This window comes from Labrus mixtus, chromosome 4 (genome assembly GCF_963584025.1).
Source record: "Labrus mixtus chromosome 4, fLabMix1.1, whole genome shotgun sequence".
Lineage (NCBI taxonomy): Eukaryota > Metazoa > Chordata > Actinopteri > Labriformes > Labridae > Labrus > Labrus mixtus.
In genome coordinates, this window is record NC_083615.1 from 4,951,646 (window position 1) to 4,971,412 (window position 19,767).

At 39.5% G+C, this 19,767-nt stretch overlaps 1 protein-coding gene across 2 annotated transcripts; it reads right to left on the reverse strand.

Annotated features, from left to right (window-relative positions):
* Positions 1 to 477: 477 nt before the first annotated feature.
* On the reverse strand, positions 478 to 19,356 carry ano2a (anoctamin 2a). Of its 2 annotated transcripts, XM_061035263.1 has the most exons (28): positions 19,307 to 19,356; positions 15,383 to 15,552; positions 14,896 to 15,201; positions 13,243 to 13,338; positions 12,921 to 13,075; positions 12,782 to 12,836; positions 12,629 to 12,680; positions 12,430 to 12,485; positions 12,181 to 12,228; positions 11,815 to 11,879; positions 11,147 to 11,281; positions 10,895 to 11,055; positions 10,591 to 10,673; positions 10,240 to 10,251; positions 9,115 to 9,189; positions 8,933 to 8,989; positions 8,204 to 8,278; positions 7,578 to 7,779; positions 6,726 to 6,837; positions 6,577 to 6,634; positions 6,385 to 6,485; positions 6,116 to 6,273; positions 5,851 to 6,003; positions 5,509 to 5,561; positions 3,565 to 3,731; positions 3,216 to 3,321; positions 1,796 to 2,411; positions 478 to 1,702 (listed from the first exon to the last, which is right to left on the reverse strand). In XM_061035263.1, the coding sequence occupies exons 2-28, from the start codon at positions 15,509 to 15,511 to the stop codon at positions 1,062 to 1,064; spliced, it is 3,927 nt and encodes a 1,308-aa protein (XP_060891246.1). In that variant the 5' UTR covers positions 15,512 to 15,552; positions 19,307 to 19,356; the 3' UTR covers positions 478 to 1,061. The 2 variants fall into 2 exon arrangements, with proteins under 2 accessions (XP_060891246.1, XP_060891244.1); XM_061035261.1 differs by lacking the exon at positions 19,307 to 19,356 and having other exon boundaries at positions 15,383 to 15,564.
* Between the last annotated feature and the right edge of the window lie 411 nt (positions 19,357 to 19,767).

Below are 19,767 nucleotides of genomic sequence, written 5' to 3' on the forward strand. Positions count from 1 at the left end.
ATTAATAACAAACCTGTTAATATAAATTATACGACCTTGGTTACAATCGACTGTTTCCCCTGCACAGGTTGTATGACACATTTCACCAGGTGTCTTTTTAGACTTCAATGTAAAATAAAAGAAGTCTGAAACAAAACAGAAAAGGAGCTGGAGGTGATTAATTATGAGTCTAAGTATTGAGCTTCAATATTAAAATACAGAACAGTGAATTGTCATGGTGTTTCTCACTTTACACCAGTAGGGGGCGACAGAGACAACACAATACATGTAGGTTCCATGTCAATGAGGACATATTGGTAACACCTTATAAGTGATGCATAAGGGATGCATGATAAGTGATGTTATTTTTAAATGAGAATTTCTCAATACTGACTTGCAAAACATGTGATACTTCCAATCTTCCATTTTTACGTCAGAGATAAAAACACTGAAATAAAACACAACACCACATTAAGATGCAGAAGGAAAAACCCGATATAAAAAACATGTCCTTCTTTAATGATAATTTTAACATTTTTGTTATATATCAAAACCTCTACAAGCACTTTTGTTGACGCTAGCTTGCTGTACATGTTTTCATCTGTCGCTGGTTTCTACAAGGCAGCACTGCTACATGTGTGGAAGTTGAGATAACAGAGGAGCAGTGGCCTAAGTGCTGGTTCCGTGAGCAAACACAGAAAACAAGAAAAAAAAAACAGAAACCAAAAAAAAAAAGAAAGAAAAGTCAAGTTCCAGTAATGTTTTTTTTTTTGGGCACGGCAGGGGGAGTCTTTCTTTAGATTGTTCAGCGCTCCATTTGTCTTATTCAGCCCGAAGCCAACGAGTGGTATATGAACAACTCTGGAAAAGATTAGGAGGATAAAACACAATCTGTTGGTCTGGATGGTCTCTTCTCAGACCCCAGGTGTTATGTATGCAGATAGGCAGGACAGACGGAGGGGTGAGGCTCCAGGCACAGACAGGAGAGGCTAATCTGGATTGTCCTCCCCCTCCCTCTGCCACCCGCTGTCCCTTTCCCTCCTCGTTCTGCTCTCCCTACGCCGACCTGTTGCGCTTTAGTGTCACTGGGTGGCGTGGTCCCCCAGCTCTGTGAAGCTGGTGGAGTGGCTAGGCTTGGTGGAGTGCTCCTCTGGACCGGGGGCTCTTTGACGCGGAGGCAGTGTGGAACACCGAGCTTTGCCTCGGGATCGAGGCTGCTGAGGTGGGGGGCCTTTCAGTGCAAATAGTTCACTGGGGGCTTTGGGCTGTTGGGCTGGAGGGGGCGTGGTGGGGTTGGTGGATGAAGGTGATACCGGTGTGTGTGGAGGAGTAAACGGGTTGGATGAGGCTGATAATGAGGAGTCAAGAGGAAAGAGGGGAGTGAGTGTGGCCGTCTGATTGAACCTGGTGAGGCTGGTGGAGTGGCTGGGCCGTGGCAGGCTGAAACAAGTCTCGGCCCCTTTGTGGCGGGAAGGCAGGGTGGAGCAGCGGGCCTTTGCCCTTGAGCCTGGCTCTCTGGGGGGAGGAGGAGGGGCAAGAAGCGAGAAGAGCCTCGTGTCAACACTTGATTCTGTTAGTCCCGCCCTTGAGCCCTTCAGACTTTGGGTCGAGCCCGTGTGAGATGACGGATTCGATGGAGGCTCAGGGTCTTTCTGGACTTCCTGTTTGGAGCCTGAGCGAGGAAATTCTGCATTTAGAGTGACGCTCAATGACGGTTCCTCATCTGTAGGACAAGAAAAACACAGATTAGTGTTGAGACACGGATAGTACGATATCACATTGAAGACAACAGATGAATTCAATTTTCTCCTCTTACCTAACAGGCCCAGTTCCATCATTAAATCGTCCAGATTGAAATGCTCGTCCACAGCCGTCTCCTCTTCCACTTCCTTTTCTTCCTCCTTTCTTTTTATTTCTACCTCTTCTTCTTCTTCTTCTTCTTCTCCCCCCTCTTGCTCAATATCTGCCTTTCCTTCTTCTCCTTTTAGTTCTCCCTCTTCCACTTTTTGTTCGCTCTCCACCTCCTCAACTTTTTCTTCTTCTTCTCCGTCACCTCCTCGTTCTTCCTGTTCATCGTCTTCAACATCTTTGAACATCTTTTCAACCTCCGGATCACCATCACTTGTTCTTCTGAGTACATCCAGACTGTTCTCAACATCTCCCTCCTCCTCCTCCTCCTCCTGCTCTTTCCCCTGCTCTTTCTCCTGCTCCTCCTGTTCATCTGGTGGTTCCTCCACCACAATGTCTATGGTGCTGGTGGGGATGCAGGTTACAGATGGTCTTGGAGAGAGAAATCTGGCACTTGCTTCTTGGTCTTGATTCAGCAAAAACTCCATCAGTATCATGTTCTCTTTCTTCAACTGGTCCCGCAGCGATCGTGGTACGTCTGGGACCATCCAGGCAACCAACATGCTGAGGAACATGGCGAGGTTCTGTAAGGGAAAAGATGATGAAAACCTTTTATTCTGCAATGTATTATTTAAATTCATAAGAGTGTGCTTTCAGTTAATGCTTCCTATTTGTACAGCGGACACTGTTTTTCTTTTTGTATCAGAAGATATCTATTTTTAGGGGAGTAATTGGTTCTCACAATCCCCCTGGTCCATAGAAATTCACTGATCCGGAGTCAGGTCAATATCGACCTTGTTGTACTGATTGGGCGTCAGGGACCGGCATAACTGATTCAGATCTGTCGTATGGATTCACTTTGTCAATGGCAAAGCTTTCCATCAGCATTTACCGTATCCTCAAACAGACCCAGTCACTGCAGGTTCCAGACTTTTTAGTGCCACTATAATCCCTGAAGTTATTACATAAAAATAATCCCAATATGTTCCACAGAGGGAAGTATACAGAGTTCAAATTTGGGATAAAAAAATAAATAAAAAAAATCACTGTCATTATATCAAGAATCAGTATAAGCAGATAATCTAGGTTCAGATGTATGATATCTTTAAGAGGACCAGTGCGTCCCTACTATCTATTACACTAAATTAATGTCAACTTAATACCCGCAATAAGTGCAGACAAAGGGAAAGAATTTTTGAGACAACAATCTAAAAATGATAGGTCTCCACCGATTGCTTTTCTGAAAGACAACATAATAAGCAGCACATCTGCCATTAAAGAAACCCTCATATGGAATGGTGCTTCGTATGTTAGAAAAAGAAATAATTGGAAATCGGACAATTTTTTTTTAAAGACTGATATTAATATAAACACATTCTTTTTAATACCTGGAAGAAAATGACAAAGACTAGTTTTGCTGCCAGCGTGGACCAGTACTCTTTAGAGAAGCTGTAAGGGTCTGCCTCCCACGGTGCGTCTCTGTAGTCCTTATATCTGAAAAACACAGACAGTAAGAGTATTAGTCGGGAGGAACTCTGAACGCATGAATGAACATTGCTATGGCATGGTAATTCTTGGAAAGATTAGTCTCAGTAAAATCCCGGCTATAAATGACATTTTACACTTTCTGAAAACTCCTTGACAAGTTTTGTATTTAGATAAAGTAAGAGGTAATCTGCAGGGCTCAAGGATTTAAAGGAAATCCAGGTATGTCAAGGTCAAGAGAGTCACTCTGACCTGCACATGGAGATGGTGGTGGGTGGCGCAGTGCCCGGTGGGAAGTTGCTGACATTAAAGTAGGCCAGTGAGTGCTCGGTGTATCCATCCATAGTGCCATTCACACTGTACATGTACTGGTAAATCATCCGGGGGACAAACTCCGATGTGAAGGAGATGACAAACGCCTGAGAGGACGAATAAGAAGTGGAAATGACAAAACTGTTCAACATAAAAGTTACTGCAGGGACATGCTATAGATGCTTATTATCAATTACATACTATATCTAACACAACTACAAACATGTCAACAACATTTTACAAAATATCTTGAATTTAAGTCTTTATTTTTTGAATATGTAACAGTCATTTTCTATATCCCTGTGGCCACACATGTTTAGAAATTACCTTAGCTTCTTGAGCTCATCAGAGATATAATGCATGTAAGGGGATGGGACATTTTTAATGTTTCTTTTCTTGTTGTTCTTTAAGAAGACGTTTTGTGTTTTAAGGACTGCCTATTTTCATTAACATTGCATTTATTCATTGCTTACAATCAAACTATCCATCCAAGTCTCCCAAAACTCTAGTTAGCTAGTTTAAAAAATGTTACATGCGTACTGACAAGGCCGTGGGAGACAAATAATATTGAATTCATAATTAATTCCTTCAACTATCTCACTAATCTCCTTCTTTCAGCTTAAGTGTGGGAGGCAGTAATCCTCTATATTTAAAGGTAAGTCTAACACTGTGCTTTTTAATCAGACATTTAGTAAGGGTTGGCTCAGGCTCGCCTTACTCCAGCTCCAGGAACTGAGTGTAAATCATCACAGGATTTGTTGTCGTTTTGGGCTTTAGAAATAAAAATGGTTTGATTAGCTGTCAACTGATACTTTAATACTTTCATAATCACTACCATACACCACAGGAAACAGTTCACAGCTTAAGCGGGACAACATTTTACCCAGAGTCACTGAGGAAGACTGAGACATATACCTAAAGGTACCCTGGGAGATTTGTTGCCGCTAGATGCACGACAGAGGAACCGTCCTACTATTAGTCCCTGTTTTGTGACACCATATAAAAAAACTGCCACTTTTTTTCTGCTATATCACTGTGTGTCATCGGCTGTAACACACAAAAGCATGTGGCAAAGAAGAAACAGAGTCAAGATAAATGAAGACTTTCAGCTACTGAGCACAAATACATTGATGCTAATTAATAAAAACACTACGCAAAGTTTCAAGATGAGAGAAAATGCATTCAGTGTGTTTGTTCGACCTCAATTATACACGAGTATTGATTTTAAAATGTTCATGTAAACTAGAGCCCGACCGATTAATTTGCCAGCCGATAATACCGGCCGATACTTGACTATAGGTATCGGCAAATTTTATGTCTGATATGTGCTGAAATAAGCAGGCTTATTCAATTTTATTTGTATTATTTCATTTTATATAGTTTATATTTACAATTGTTAATTTAGGGGTTCAGTGCATTGTTGTTATTCTGGCCAATAAAGACTTTTGTTCAACTGTAAGAAAACAAATATTTTCCTCATTAAATGTATTTTTCAAAAGTGTTTGATAACTGTATTTGAGGGATCAATGCAATAAATGTGTCCATCTATCTATCTATCCATATTTGATCTCTAAAGATCTTTAAAGATCGAAGATAGATCTAAGAAAGATATCGGCCTGTATATCGGTATCGGAATTTTTTTTCCTCCCCAGACGGTATCGGCCTCAAAAATCCAATATCGGTCCGGTCCTGCTGTAAACATTTCTTTTAAGTTTATCTATTAAAAACATCCTGTTTGAAAAGTAAAATGGTTGTATTGAAAACGAAAAGATAAACAATCATTGATAATTTTTAAATACATACATACACAAACTTTAGAAAGACATTCTCTAGCAGAGTTCAAAGGATCAGAATAGACACACACACTCATTCACACACACTTACATTGGTTATGACAGAGAACTTGCTGATTCCACAGAGAATTTTGTGCCAAACCCCTGAAGAGAGCATGTTCATGCAGAGAGAAAAAGAGAGCAAGGGAAGTGTGGCCAATCATGTGATTGTGTGTGTGTGTGTGTGTGTGTGTGTGTGTGTGTGTGTGTGTGTGTGTAGTTGTGTAAAGGAAAGTGACAAACAGACAAACATGAAGACAAAAAAGATGGGAAAAAAAACAGAGGGGCAGAGTGGAGGAGAGGAAAAGAAAGCCATTGTTAAAAGTTGAAAGAAAGCTTGTATCACATCCACGCAGAGACTGATCGAGTCGACATGCTCATGCCCGATCTGTACCTATGTCTTTACACCTCACAGCATCAGGCCGCTGGATCTCTGTGACAAATTTTGCAGCATCGAGACGGATCTCGATGATGTTGTTGAGCAGAGCGAATGCCGGCGCCAGCGGGAAAGAGGCGACGAAAAGAGACACAAACCCGTACTGGATCACTGTGAATATTTAAACACAGGTGGAAACAGAAATAAGTGGTTAAAAACATGAAATGTATTATCTGAGCATTGAGAGACTTCATGACTCAAAAGGCTTGGGAGAGAGGCTCACCCATTTCCATGTACTCTGGGGTCACTCCTTCGTACGGTTCAAGGATGAAATCTTTGTCAAATTGTTGCTTTGGTCTCTTCTCTTCTTCATCATCCTCATCTGCTTCTCTTTTCTTTCCTTTATTCTCCTGTATTGTTCTGTAGATTTTTTTCAGCTTACTGCAAAGCAACAAAGGGAAGCGTTGCAGTAAAGATAGCAAGGGACTGGACATTTTGTACAACAGTTTTGTGAGAAATGTTTGCACTTAAGTTCATAAAAAATAAACTCACGGTATGAGAACTTCGAACACATTGTTCTGGATGAGCTGCTTTCCGAGCATGATCATGCTGAGCTGGATGCACAGCTCAATGAGGCAGCCCGGTGGAGCACACTGTGGGACAAAAAACACACACACACGCCTCATCAAACAGATGCACATTTTACTGTAAACAATCAAAGACATTAAGTGTAACAGAAGCTACCTCCTCCATGCGATAGTCCCCAAAGACGTAAACATAATCGCCAGGCCGCCCAGCAAACCTGCAGGGTGAGAGGATAGAGGCCACATGATCAGGAATAAGAAGAAAAGAAAGTGTATTCAGTGCTGTTGTACTTTATAAAAGACACACACCTGCCCTTAAAGAAGGCAACGTAGAAAATAGGTGCAAAGGCGTTCATGGATTTGAGAAAGAAAGACTTAAAGATCAGCCTCTCTTGAAACTCTTCCTTTGTCTTTGGCAGTTCTGTAGGAAAGGAGACATTTTAAACACACTGTGATACACACTTGGTCATGTTTCATTTATCCCCCACCCCCCATAGAAACTCATGCTACCTTAATCAGCAACTTTGCCTTTTAGGTTAAAAGCACTTGACTTGTATCGTTTTATTTTATCCTTTGGTGTTTTTAAAACTGAACAAGTGATTCTGTGGCTTTCTGTTTGTTTTGTTGAGATGTTTTCTGTCTAAAAAGAAAAACATCCCCCAAAGACTTTTCCTTAACATTCAAAGTATTGGATGAAGAGAAGAATATCTAAAACGAACCATATTGTTTTTTTTGGTTTTTTTTTAGATTTCTTTCTTGAAACATTAATTGGAGAACAGAAAAAGAAATGTGATTGATTATTACAGAAATCGTTTTTGTAATCCGTCTTATTGTCTACAGAATAATGCAATGCTATGTGATGATTTTTTGGTGCCCTTTTTATATTTGAGAAATTTTATTCTATTTCATTTGGATGAATGTAAAAAATCTTAAAGTTACAGTACCATCTACAAACCTTTAAAACATAATTAATCAATCCAATAGCGGGCATTTCTTTGATTCAACCTTAAACAAAATGTTGCCACTTCTAACCTCCAGTTAAGACATCCGGGTACTAATTTGTTCAGCCACAACACAGAAGCTGTTAGCTAACATTACAAGTCATAAGGCCTCCTTATTTGATGCTTTTACTTTGCTTTAACAGAATTGTATCAAAAATACCCAGCTCGGTCAGCCACACAGCGATTGCTCCATAGACCTCCTCCAGCACCAAAACAACAAGCATGTTCAGGATGATGCCTGTGGTGGTGACAGTCATCCTCACGCTGGCCTTGGCGGCATGATCGGGGTTCATGGACCACACGGTTAACATGCAGATACGGTAAACTGCCACCCCGACCACAGCTGAGAAGGTTACGAAGATCTAGAGCACACACAACAACATCATACAGTCAGAGGACCAAAAACTCTGGTGGATTTGTTTTTCTTCTTTCATTTCTGCTGGATGAAAGTATGTTCTTTTTTTATTATTTTCTAGTTATAGTGTTTACCATTTTACCAGTCTGTCATGTATTGTATTCTTGCTGTGATCTCTTGTACTTAAATATGTGGAATAATCTGAATTAACATACTAAATGAAACATGATCTATGCCCCTAATTATGATGAGGAAATAATGGATTTATTATAGGACACAGTGAGGATATTCTGTTGACAGGAAGAAAAATGATTTTGAAAAGACAGAAGGAAATGCCTGGTACCCTCGTAAAATATGATCATAATCTGAATGTTGTGTGATTAGCTGGAGGTTAGAAACGTGATAATATCATCGGAGTAGAAATGCAGTACCAGTAGCAGTAAGGTGGACACATTGATGAGGAAACCTGACAGGTGATCCTCAATATCCAGAGACTCCGGCTCTCGCTGTGTAGAAAAAATATTCATATTAATTTGGTACATTTAAAAAAAATAAAAAATACACACTACATTGTGAAATCATTGAATACATGCACAGTAATGTAATGTGTAATAATCCTTAGCACATGTTTTGCCCACACATTATGTTTACTGTCTGAGAGGTGTAAATGTGTCGTCTGAAAGGACAGATATCCCCTCCCCTCCTTCCTCTCTCCTCCTTGTTTCTCTCTCCATCCGTAATCTGGGCTAATCTCAGGCAGGTAAGCAGCTTTGGACTCAACCACTCCACTGTTGGTGGGGGGGGGGGTTCCTTTTCATGGGCTAACATAAATTGAAACAGACAGAGATTCTAATACGTCCTAATATCTGATCATTTTTCAAAATCGTTCTTGAAACCTTTATGTCCATAAAAACTTTAAATTGTATTTTAAAATAATTACATTTTAGTCTCTAATAACTTTTCTGCAATCAAAGAAAAGCTAGACAGGCGGTCATATTTCTTCATACAGTGACAGTTGTTCACCTTCGCTATGTGTTAGAAGGGCTGTGCATCTGCGCGTTTGCTAATGAACAAGTTTAAATCCCCCACCCAACCCCTCCCCCCACCAAACCCCCTGCAACTCTGTTCACATGACGTCCCATCACAGAAAGCGGTGATACCTGGGAGGACAGCATCTGATCCGTTTCTCCATCCACACCAGGCACCGCTTGACTCATCTGCGTCACAATAAAAACACAGATTTAGACAAATTGTCAGTAAAAATTCTGCAATTTATTTCTAAGTGCAGTTTTTTTGTAATTAGTCCTAAAAATGTGATCCAAACACACAAATAAAACGATACCTTCTCCTTAGACTTTGCTTTCATTTTAGCTTTTTTCTCCTTCAGAGCCTCTTCATATTCAGGCCTCAGCTCCTCCTGCAGCACACACACGCACTTGTTACTTTTGGTCATGAGCACAAACGCCAAAAACAAAAAACTTTGTAATACATTTTTAAATTAACAAACAAAACAACATTACAGCTAAAGGAATCAATGCCCATAATCGACCTTTGTTTAACCGGAAAACCTCAATGAGATTAAAAGTCTCTTTGCCAAAGTGTCCTGGCCAATGCAGGCAGCAGCACAATTAAAGTTTCTGACACGACGAGCAGCCATACATACAAACATAATATAAGATACATAATCGTAATACTTTCAAAAAGTAACAAACTAACAAATTAAAGCCACAAATATATTTCAAGATCACCCACAATCATTAAGATATCTGGCAGAACATCCACAGCTAGATGTGTGTGCCTCCAAGTCATTTAGCATTCACTTATGATCATCCAATGAGAGCTGCTCATTAAGTTTCAGGTCTCTGGTACTCCAGGATAAAGTCAGAGACGTCATACCTAAAGCCCTAAGAGGTGATAGCATATAAGGTGTCATGTTTCCAAAAGAAATCCAGATATTTAAAAAAGGGAGCAGACCTGTAATGTTTATATTTTCATGTTCTTTTTGTTCACAGGAAGAGAATATTCATCACAGAGTAAACCTGGTCTTCTAGCTTCCAGCTAATATATTTCTTGCACTTATTGCTTGATATCTTACTTACTTACATTTCTATTTTAGTAATATTTGATTGTATATAACTATTTCTACTGCAATATTGTGTTTAGAGCAACTGTAACGACCAGATTTCCCTCTGGGATTACTAAAGTATTTCTGATTCTGATTCTCATGGACTGCTCAGTTTCTGACTCTTATTTTAAAAGTGAAGAGTGAGTGTGCAGAAAATGTGACCAACTGAAGAAATAAGTTATATTTACATGCCTTTAAAAAAAAAAGTGTTCTCTTTAGGTGATCTTAAACAGCTTATAAATATACCAATAAATACAATTACTAAAAAAAAAAAAAAAATACAGCTTAAAAAAACAGATTACACAGTATTGATGTGGGTAAGGATTTAGACACAATGCCCACCTGCTTCCGGTCCTTCAGGCCGCAGAGACAGAGATAAACAGGACAGAAACACACAAAGAGAAACGAGTGTTAGGCTTGAAGTGTTTATGTTAACGACCATGCTGTGTCATGTCATCCAGTAAGCACAGTGCTTTACCAACACACCAATCCCATTACAGCTCCTTAGAGGGGCAAAGAGTCATGTTAATACATGTATGCATGGGTGACCAGCTATATATCTGTGTGTGTGTGTGTTGCGTGGCTCGTAAAGTGTTTAATGATAATCTGTGAGGTGAATTCTTGACCTCTGACTGTCGTCATTGCAGGGTGACACTGCCACCCTAACTAAATAACCTAAATAATTGCTTTTACCTCCTCGTCCTCCATGCTGGTCAGATCCCACATATGTTTCAGACACATCTCTCGCCTCTTCCAGTGCTCGAGGAAACAGGCGGCTTCAAGACAATACAGAAAAGGGAATATGTTAGAAATCATTGGCTGTTTAAAAATAATCAGACCTTTGATTGAGCTTTTTTTGTCAGACAAGAAAGGAAAACATATTTTTTTCTCAGAAACAGAGTGAGGATGAATTTCTCCTTGTTTAACAGCTGTCTCCTCTATGCACATGAGCCAGAAAAAAAATGTGTGTGAAAAATGCATTAGAACATATAGTTACCCCACAGGGACATAAAAATTGCAAAGAGGGTCGTGGCTCCGTTGTCAAACAGGTATGATGCTCGGGCCAGAGAGCAAACAGTGCTCAGCTGCCAGTAGTCACACACGCCATCACACAGCGGACACATGGTTATGTTCAGGTTGTCATCACATGTCTCCTGGCTGGAATAAACATTTTTTTTGTTGAAGTAAACACAGAGTTAACTAAACCCCAAGCATAATGATTAAGTCTGAGGAGTTGGTGTCAGCCTACCTTGGCACATTGGCATCCACAGTGAATAGGCCGTACAGGAAGACAATGATGCCAAGTACAGAGGGAGGGATGAGGAGCTGAGTATAAACACCCAGCCAGGCAAAGTAAAACCCAATCTGCTCTCCAAAGTACTTCCTGTTAAATGAAAGGCAATGGGTCAGCTAGCTGCCCTGGTTTAATAATGTGTCAACGCTATATTTTTGGTTCGACCTAAATTTGAAAGAATCTCCATTACTATCAAATTGGTCCATGTTAAGTAGCTGCCTAGAGGACAAATAAACCATCTCTTCTTCTTTATAACACAATCTATCTACTGTACATGTTCCATTTTGACATATTAAATATCAGAAAAAATGAATGCAGGAACAACAGAAAAACATCACTCTCTTGTTCTTCAGACTGGACAGACTTTCTTTTTTTTTTTTAACTCTATTAAGCACCCTCAGACTAAACTATCTACAAAAAAGGCAAGTCTTTACACATAAGTAATTATCATTTCAAAATAAAAATATCCAGAGCACATCATGACACATTTATGGAGTAGTAATCTTTGAACAGACATATTCAGTAGTAAATCTATGTCAATAGCAACAAAAAAAAACATCAGTCTATCAGTTCAGTCCAAGACTTTGTGTTTTAATTCGAGGTTAGTGGATGTAGGTCAGTACCTGATATGGTCCACAGGCTGATATTTATGCATAACTCCATAGTTAGCCCATTCTTCATGTAGGAGCTGAAGGACAAGCAACACAATAACACAGCTCATTAGCAACATAAGCTGTTAATCATATCATTAGGATACACAGTCAGACTGAACACACGTGGTGTCGATGCAATGTCGTCAAAAACAAACAAGCAGCTTTGTGAAACTAAAATACTACGGCAACAAGGCAAGTGTCAATAAACACCACCTAATATGTAATATAGACGAAGTACTATCTAAAAGGGCTACTATTTCATTAGTTTGACTTGTACTGTAACTTGTATAAGATTTTTCTATCCCATTAATCAACACATCATTAGAAGCCACTCACCTGTCTGTCATTACGCTGATCTTTCATTCCTCTTCTTGTGAAGGAACCCTTCAGAGAAAAAACAAGACAGGATCTTTATTTTGGATAGAAAGCCTTACATTATGGCATGTTGTGTTTTTTTTAAGTCAATACTGCAAATGTATTGACTAAACTGCCTTATATGGTTCAATCAAGTTTTAATAAATGCATTATGACATGAAACATAGACAGGAGGTACTTGTCTGGTAAAGTGTCTTCTGTTATACTCACATCATGAAGAGGGAAGGCAGATTCATAGACACCCTGAGACAATAATGAGTTCATGCCTTGTGACACAAAGAGGAGGGGGTAACACAGCATCACAGAAACGCTCAGCATGTGGACACGGGAAGAATAAGACTGTCAGACTGACAGCATGCATATGAACCACATATGAGTAAGTGAAACAACAGATAGAGTTAGAGCTTACCAGTGGTTTGGCAGGTTTGTCTGCAGGTGATGCGTGAAATAATCTCAGCCACCTAGACTCAAACAAAAAGCAAAGTCCAAAATATGACGCGTGCTCAGGTAAACTACAAATTCTCAAAACAGAAATTGAGAGGATGTTTATTTCATGACTCACTATTCTGCTGCGTGTTGAATTGTCAAACACCGTGTCTGTCGACTTGATGTCGTACCTGCGGGAAATGACGAGAGCGGTCACAAACCTGCTGTTCATTTCTGACACGTGTGCGTAAGTGTGTGAGAGTTTAGCGACTCACAGGTGGAGTTTGTCTCTGATGAAAGGGTATTTAAGGGTTTTTGAGTCTCCCTGGATGTCAACGTCAGGGACGTCTGGTTGAAACGGTGTGTTCAGTGTCGTCATAATGGAATCCCAGACTCCGGCAAAGCCTGTCGGTTTCCGCAATTCAAACTTCTGCTCAATGAAACAAAACAGTGCACTATGTCACATTTGTCACACAAAATATCCGTCCTATAAACTATTCATGGCGTGCAACTGATTTCTGACATACAAACTCCTTAGTCTTAAAATGCTCATATGACACCAGGGTGTGTGATTGACTGTGAAAGAACAACGCTGACCTTTTTCACAGCAACTTTGATTTTCTGAAGCTCTGCTTCTCGGCTGAGTATTGGCCATGGGATGTGCAGCCGAAGAAACCGGAGACTGTTTAACCTCTGCACAAGAAAAAAAACACAGAGATAAAAAAAAAAGAAACATTACATGTACTACTAGTAACTACAGTATACCTAGCATAGCTTCACCACATCAATCAGATGTATCGTCTATATATACGGATAACAAGAGGAGGAATATGTTTCATAATTACTCCTGGCCTAATTGTAGGAGATTAATTGTCAGCCTGTCTTCCCCATTCTCTTTGTCTTTGCATTTAACTGCTCCGGCTCCTTGTCCCGAGGCCACCAGATGAGCCTTCTCTAAACCTGTAAGTATGCTACTTTGTGTTATAATGAGGCTTTTTTGTGTGGAATCCCATTATTTCAAGCCCTGAACCATGCAATCCTCCAGAGTATAGGACATGAGGGCCGATCATTATGACCCCATGGGAGAGGTGCATGAAAGCCTCTGCAATAGTACCAATTATCAATTTGGATCATGAGAAAATTGACGAGCTATTATCCTGCTTCCGCTAATGCCATTACTGTCATCATTACTGTCATCATGACATTGGTGCAGGTCAGATACCAGAGTTCATGTCGTAACAGCACCTGCTGTTGTGTGATACCATCCTCTGCCAGCAGTTTTTCTACATCACTGTCAGGCTACTGGAGTCCTGATCAGAAATAGAAGTATTGAGGCAAACCTGGCAAATTTAGATAAAACCAAAATGACTTTACAATATTGAAAAAGAGATGTGTTTTGATTGAAAGTTGATATGTTCATAGTCTGTCTAAAGAATGAGATTGTAAAAAACTAATATAGACTCTCCTGTCTGTGCAAATACATTTCACATTTCAGGTTTTCTATGTATTTTCTAAGTGTGTTTTGATATGTTAGTGATTGTCTGGGATTTTGTTTTTGTCTGTGTATACCGCTGTGTGGGATTGTGTGTGTTGTGTATTTTGGCAGAGGATTAAGACTGTGACCGTAAGTGTGAAGCCAAAAGCCAGATTATAGGGCCTTATTAGAGAGAGTGATCCACTGCTCGGAAGTGTGCTAGCTGACACATGAAGTTGAATGACGGGGGCGGATGCGGGGGGGGTTGAACGCTGGGTTGGATGTTTCATTGAATGGGTCAAAGATGGCGCTCAGTCTTGTCTAATTGTTCTGTATCAGTTTGTGGGCTTGCTTGAGCTACAAAATTGAAAAGTCCATTACAAAACTTCTGCAGAAACTTCGACAAAACATATTTTTTTCCAAAAGACAGCCTTTTAGTCCAAGAAAAAATGTCCCTCGGGACTAATGTAGACATGCTGTATTGGGAGTCATTAAATGTTTTGTTTATTCTTGAAACTATTCATAGAAAATAAAACTATCATGACCCACTGACGTTAATAAGTTCTCTCTTTAATTAGAGGTCAGCCATGTTCCCCTGCTTCAGGAGACAGACTAAGTCTTATCCTTAACCTGTATGGCAGTCATCCAATCAGAGGCTTTGTAGTCACATGACATTAGGACGCCATCTGACCCAAAATTGTCAATTGAAGTGTACACGAGATTAAAAAAAAAAAAGAATCACCTTGAAAGCACTGTAAAAGCGGACACAAACAAACCTCTTTGTCACGCTCAATCTGCAGTCCGGCTTCCAGTAGATTCGTTTCAAACTCCTCCCTCATTACGGCCTTTTCCTCCTCTGTTAGCTTAGACTCCTCCAGGTCTATTGTAGCCGGACCTATCTCCCCAGACTCCACATCAAATCGGCTTATAATTGGTATCGGCATTGGTATACTCCCATTGGATGCAATGGAAAGGCGCGCCTTGGATGCTTGCCTTTTTCTGTATTTGTAGCAAAGGACGTAGTCCACTTTTCTTTTTCCATCAGCAAAATAAAGCCCAGGGCCTAGTTCGATGCCGGACTCCTAAAAAAGATCGCACACAGGTCATTGTTGTAGAAAGTGATGAGGCTTACATGCAAACATTTAGGAACAACTCAGTGCATCTGCACAGGTAGAGGTCATTTCAGTTGATATAGAGCTGTCATATTACTTCAGAATCATTACACTACTAGATGTGAATGTTTAAGTTAAGAAGAGACCATACTGGAGGCGGGGTGTCGTTGTTTGCAGGGAAGTTGACAGCACCTCCATTAGAGGCTTCAAGCCCGAGCCCGGATATTGATCGGGCCAATGAAACCAGCTTTGCTGAGTGAATGGACGATGTCTCACTCATCTCTGTGGTGACAGGCAGATGTTCTTTTCCGCCTCATCCCTCTGGTGGTTTAGAAAAAGAAAAAACAGGATTTTAGTATTTAGAAGTTGTTTGTCTCCCAGTTCTGAAGAGTGAATTTATCTCTTAAATAATACAAACATTGTGGGGGGTGAGGAGAAACCGGCCAGGTCTGAAAAAATGAACATGACTGTGTTGGAAAAATTCCTTTTTCTTTAATGGAAGCTCATGCCACTTGGTTGGAAATAACATACGTTAAGGTTTTTCTCATAATTATGATTTATAAACTTGGGTAAAGGGTTGTGAATCATTTTCAGAATATACCACAACATGTTTCAATATATTAACATACTGTACATATATTGCACTTTATTTAATTGACAGGTTTTTGGAATAACAATAAATATATATTAAGAGATGATTGCGATTATTATATGCTTATCTCTTATCAACTTTTATAACCAGGACAATGCAGGTCAATTTTAGGTTGATTTAAAAAAAATGTCCTGTTTTGAAAATCACTCAGTAGTGGCTGTTTTAGACTGACGGATCAACTGTGATCCAAAGTTAAGCTGCCTCATCTCTTTTTTTTTACCCAAATGAAGCTGTAGGCACAGATTAAGCTCCGGATGGAATCCAAGCTGCACAGTTTACAATCTGCTGAGGTAATTTTATCACTGGGCGCATTCTTTAGAGATAAAGACTGAAGCGTTGAGAGTCAACTGAGTTGTTAAATCTCACACCACTCAAAGACGATTACATTGCACAGAAATTAAATATGGACCAATTTCATTCCATTTTAATGCAAAACTGATTAATAGCAAATGTAGTTTTTTCTTTTTTTTTGCATCTTATTTATTCAGCTGTAACTGGATATTCATACAATACTTGAAACAGTATTCAGTTTCATTTCAAATTAAAAACAAGAAAGGTCTGTAGATGTTATATTTCATGGTTGCAGTAAACAAACTTCAAAATGTGTAGATACTCTTCTTTAAGTCCTCTCTATAAGAAGTTGATCAACAAAATAATTCATGTATGCACGGGTTGTCAGTCTAAGCAATGAATATGTTCAGGATCTAGGGCTGTTCCTGATCAGGTGGCAACACATTTGAGACATTTTGTGCATGGTAACTTTCACTGTAATTAGACACATGCAGTATTATGTTATTAACCTCTTTGTGTCACAAAAATCGCTACATCAGTATGCGTTAGAAAGAGCAGGAGTAGCTTGTCCTTCCATGACTGTTTCTACCTACAGTCATGCCGCTTGAGACAATAATGAAAATCCATGAGACATGTAAACACAGCAACAGCCAAACAAGCGGTGTGTACACAACACATACAGAGGACTTCAGGAGCCAATCCCCTTACATATACGCGCTCACACCAACTATAATCCCACTTTACCATGTGTTGACAAACTCAGAGCCAAGGTGGAAATGGAGAATATGTCTTTAAGAGTTCAGTAGGTCATACAGAGGTTATTTAAACCGTTCGGATACATCAGATCAGTGTTTTCACCTAAACGCGTTGGCATGTAAACATCTGTAAACCAAATGTGACTTGTGAGCCATTGTCACTTTTGAAGACTTACAATCGATATAAATCAGGAGCAATGCAACCACATAGATGGATAAAAGAAGCCAGATAGCTGATTAGATGAATTTAAAGTGTTTTAAAGCTATACAAAGCACTGCATAATATAATTGCTAATTTGGCTTTAGTTGGAGAAACAGAAAAGGCTCTGAGTTTTTTTTATGTCATATGCTGTAACTACTTGCTTCATGTGTGGTGCAGAAGTTACTTATCTTAATAAATCGAATGTTTTTTCCCCCTCATATTGAATTTTTATTCTACACATGCTAATCAATATGGATGCGATCTTTGCAGGTACGTTTACTGAGCATCTGTCATGTGATCAAAGTAAGACTCTCCTGTTTTTAAAAATGGTATTTTTCCTAATATGAACTATCTCTAACAGAGTATTAAATAATAAAACAACATAGAGACCAGTTTGGACACTGAAGACATCGTGTGTATATATATATTTTTTTTTTTTCTCCATAAAGGCAATTATCTAAAAAATGGCACAATAATAGGACAAGACATCAATGGTTAGGACTTAGGAGTGCTGCGTGGGTCCTCAATCAAGCTGAACAGCAAACAGGTGCTCTTTGGGGAGGGTGGAATGATACGATGTACCATAATTGGTTTTAGGTTTTCTTTTGTTAATGTGGTCTCTTTGTTTAAAACATTTTAAACCTGTATGGTCTAAATACCCTCTAGTTATTTTTTTTTTTAAAGAGGAAGGAACCTTAAAACCAAAAAACATCCAGGTCCAGGCACTCAGGATGGTTTAAAAAGTATAAAAGGCCTTTAATTAGAGCTATAACATTTAAAATACACCAACACATGTCGGTGTGCGCCTTCTTCTGGGTGCAGTGACACACTGAGACAAAAAGAGGAATCATCTTCCAGGTTTTGTATGTATACTGTTGTGTATTATTTGAGGTTGTGTGTTGATGTTTCTGATATTTGTATGATATCATGTTGCTCTCTTGCCCAGGCCTCTCATGAAAAATTATTTATTAACAACCAAACAACACATTTCCAGTATATTTCCCATAGCAAGGTTGAAATTGTTTAGTATAAATGTACAACAGCTTTGTCAATAACAAATTCTGCAAAGTGTAATATTAGGGACTTGATATAGTTGTAAGACAGTAAGATGGTAAAACTGCTTCTTTGCACTTAGTAGCTACATTATGATAACAGTGGCCCACTATTATAGTTACTTTTATTTCCTATAATAAAGTATGGACTTGTTTTTGTGTATAGATGCATAAACACACGTTTAAACTGCTATGGAATCGATTGCTGTCAGACAACATTTCATTGTATTAACATGCAATGAAAATATTTTATTTACTTCGATTAATTGCCAATTTATACTATTTGTATACATTTTCAATCCTTGTTTATGTTAGGATAGATTTATCCTTTCCTGTTCACTATGTAGGTAGGCACAAGATGAGTGCGCATATGCGTCCAGTGTGCATCTCAGCGCGGGGGCTTAAGGGCCTGTAAGCTTTGCTGACAGCTCAACAGCAGAGGCAGGAGGGTCAGCTGCACCCTCACACCAACATTAACGGGCCAGAGGGCAGCATGGGAGCGGTCTAATGCCGTCCCATCCTAGAACACAGCAGATTACACATCGCTAATTTTAACAGCTGCTCGCCACTTTCTAATGCCATAACAGGAAAAAACATAAATCTCAGTCAGAAATGTTAAAAGTCTGGGTTTGAATTCAACTGACTCGCAAAAGAAAAAAACTTCCACGCAAACCTGAACACCTTTCTGTGGCTAAGTTTCCATTCAGTAGGTCTAAAGCTTATTAAAAACGCACAGGCTCCATCAGACGAGTGATTGTCATTTTGACTAATTAATCCCCGGGCAGTTGTCAAGGGCTGCTTATTTCACAGTATGTGTTTAATCACACGCGCAACAGCACCCACAGGGTAGGGTGGAAAAACAAGCCCCATCATTTTTTTTTTTCCAAGCATCATGAAATTAATTTAGGGGTTTCAGTAATAAAGACAGTGTTTGGGACAGGCTTTGTTTGCAGCGTACCGTACACAACAAGCAGCTACAGTTTACAAATTAGTGAAAACGTGCACAGAGACGTCACCAGCGCTGACAGCAGGGGGGTTAAAATAAGTCAGTTAAAGTGATAAAGGTCAAGTGAATGTTATTGTTTAAGTTCAGGCGGAGGCAAAGTGAAAAAAGTGTACTCACCAGAGCTCTTAGAAAAATGCGTTCTTCGCTGTGGAGATGAATGACAAGACGCGCGAGGTGCAAAGGCTGGTGGACAATCCGCGCGCGCTCCCGGAAACCCCCTGGTTTAACACGCGCGTGCACTGAACGGCTAATTCCCCGACTGTTTCATACGGGACAGAGAGACGGTGTGTTGCATATTATCGATGCATTAGGTGTGCGTGTTTGTTGTGTGGCTGCTCAAGGTTGGGGCAAAGTTTTTACCCACTTTTAAGAGTGCATCACATTACATAAGTACTTATGTAAGATCTGTGAAGTATTTCAATCACAGTACAGTAAAAAATACAATATTTCCCTCTTTGGTAGTCGATTGGAATCATAAAGTAGCAGAAATAATTTAGGTAAAGTAACAGTTAAGCCTGAATAAATGAAAAAATATCACTTTTAAACTTTCCATATCGTTAACATTAGGTTTTTATTTT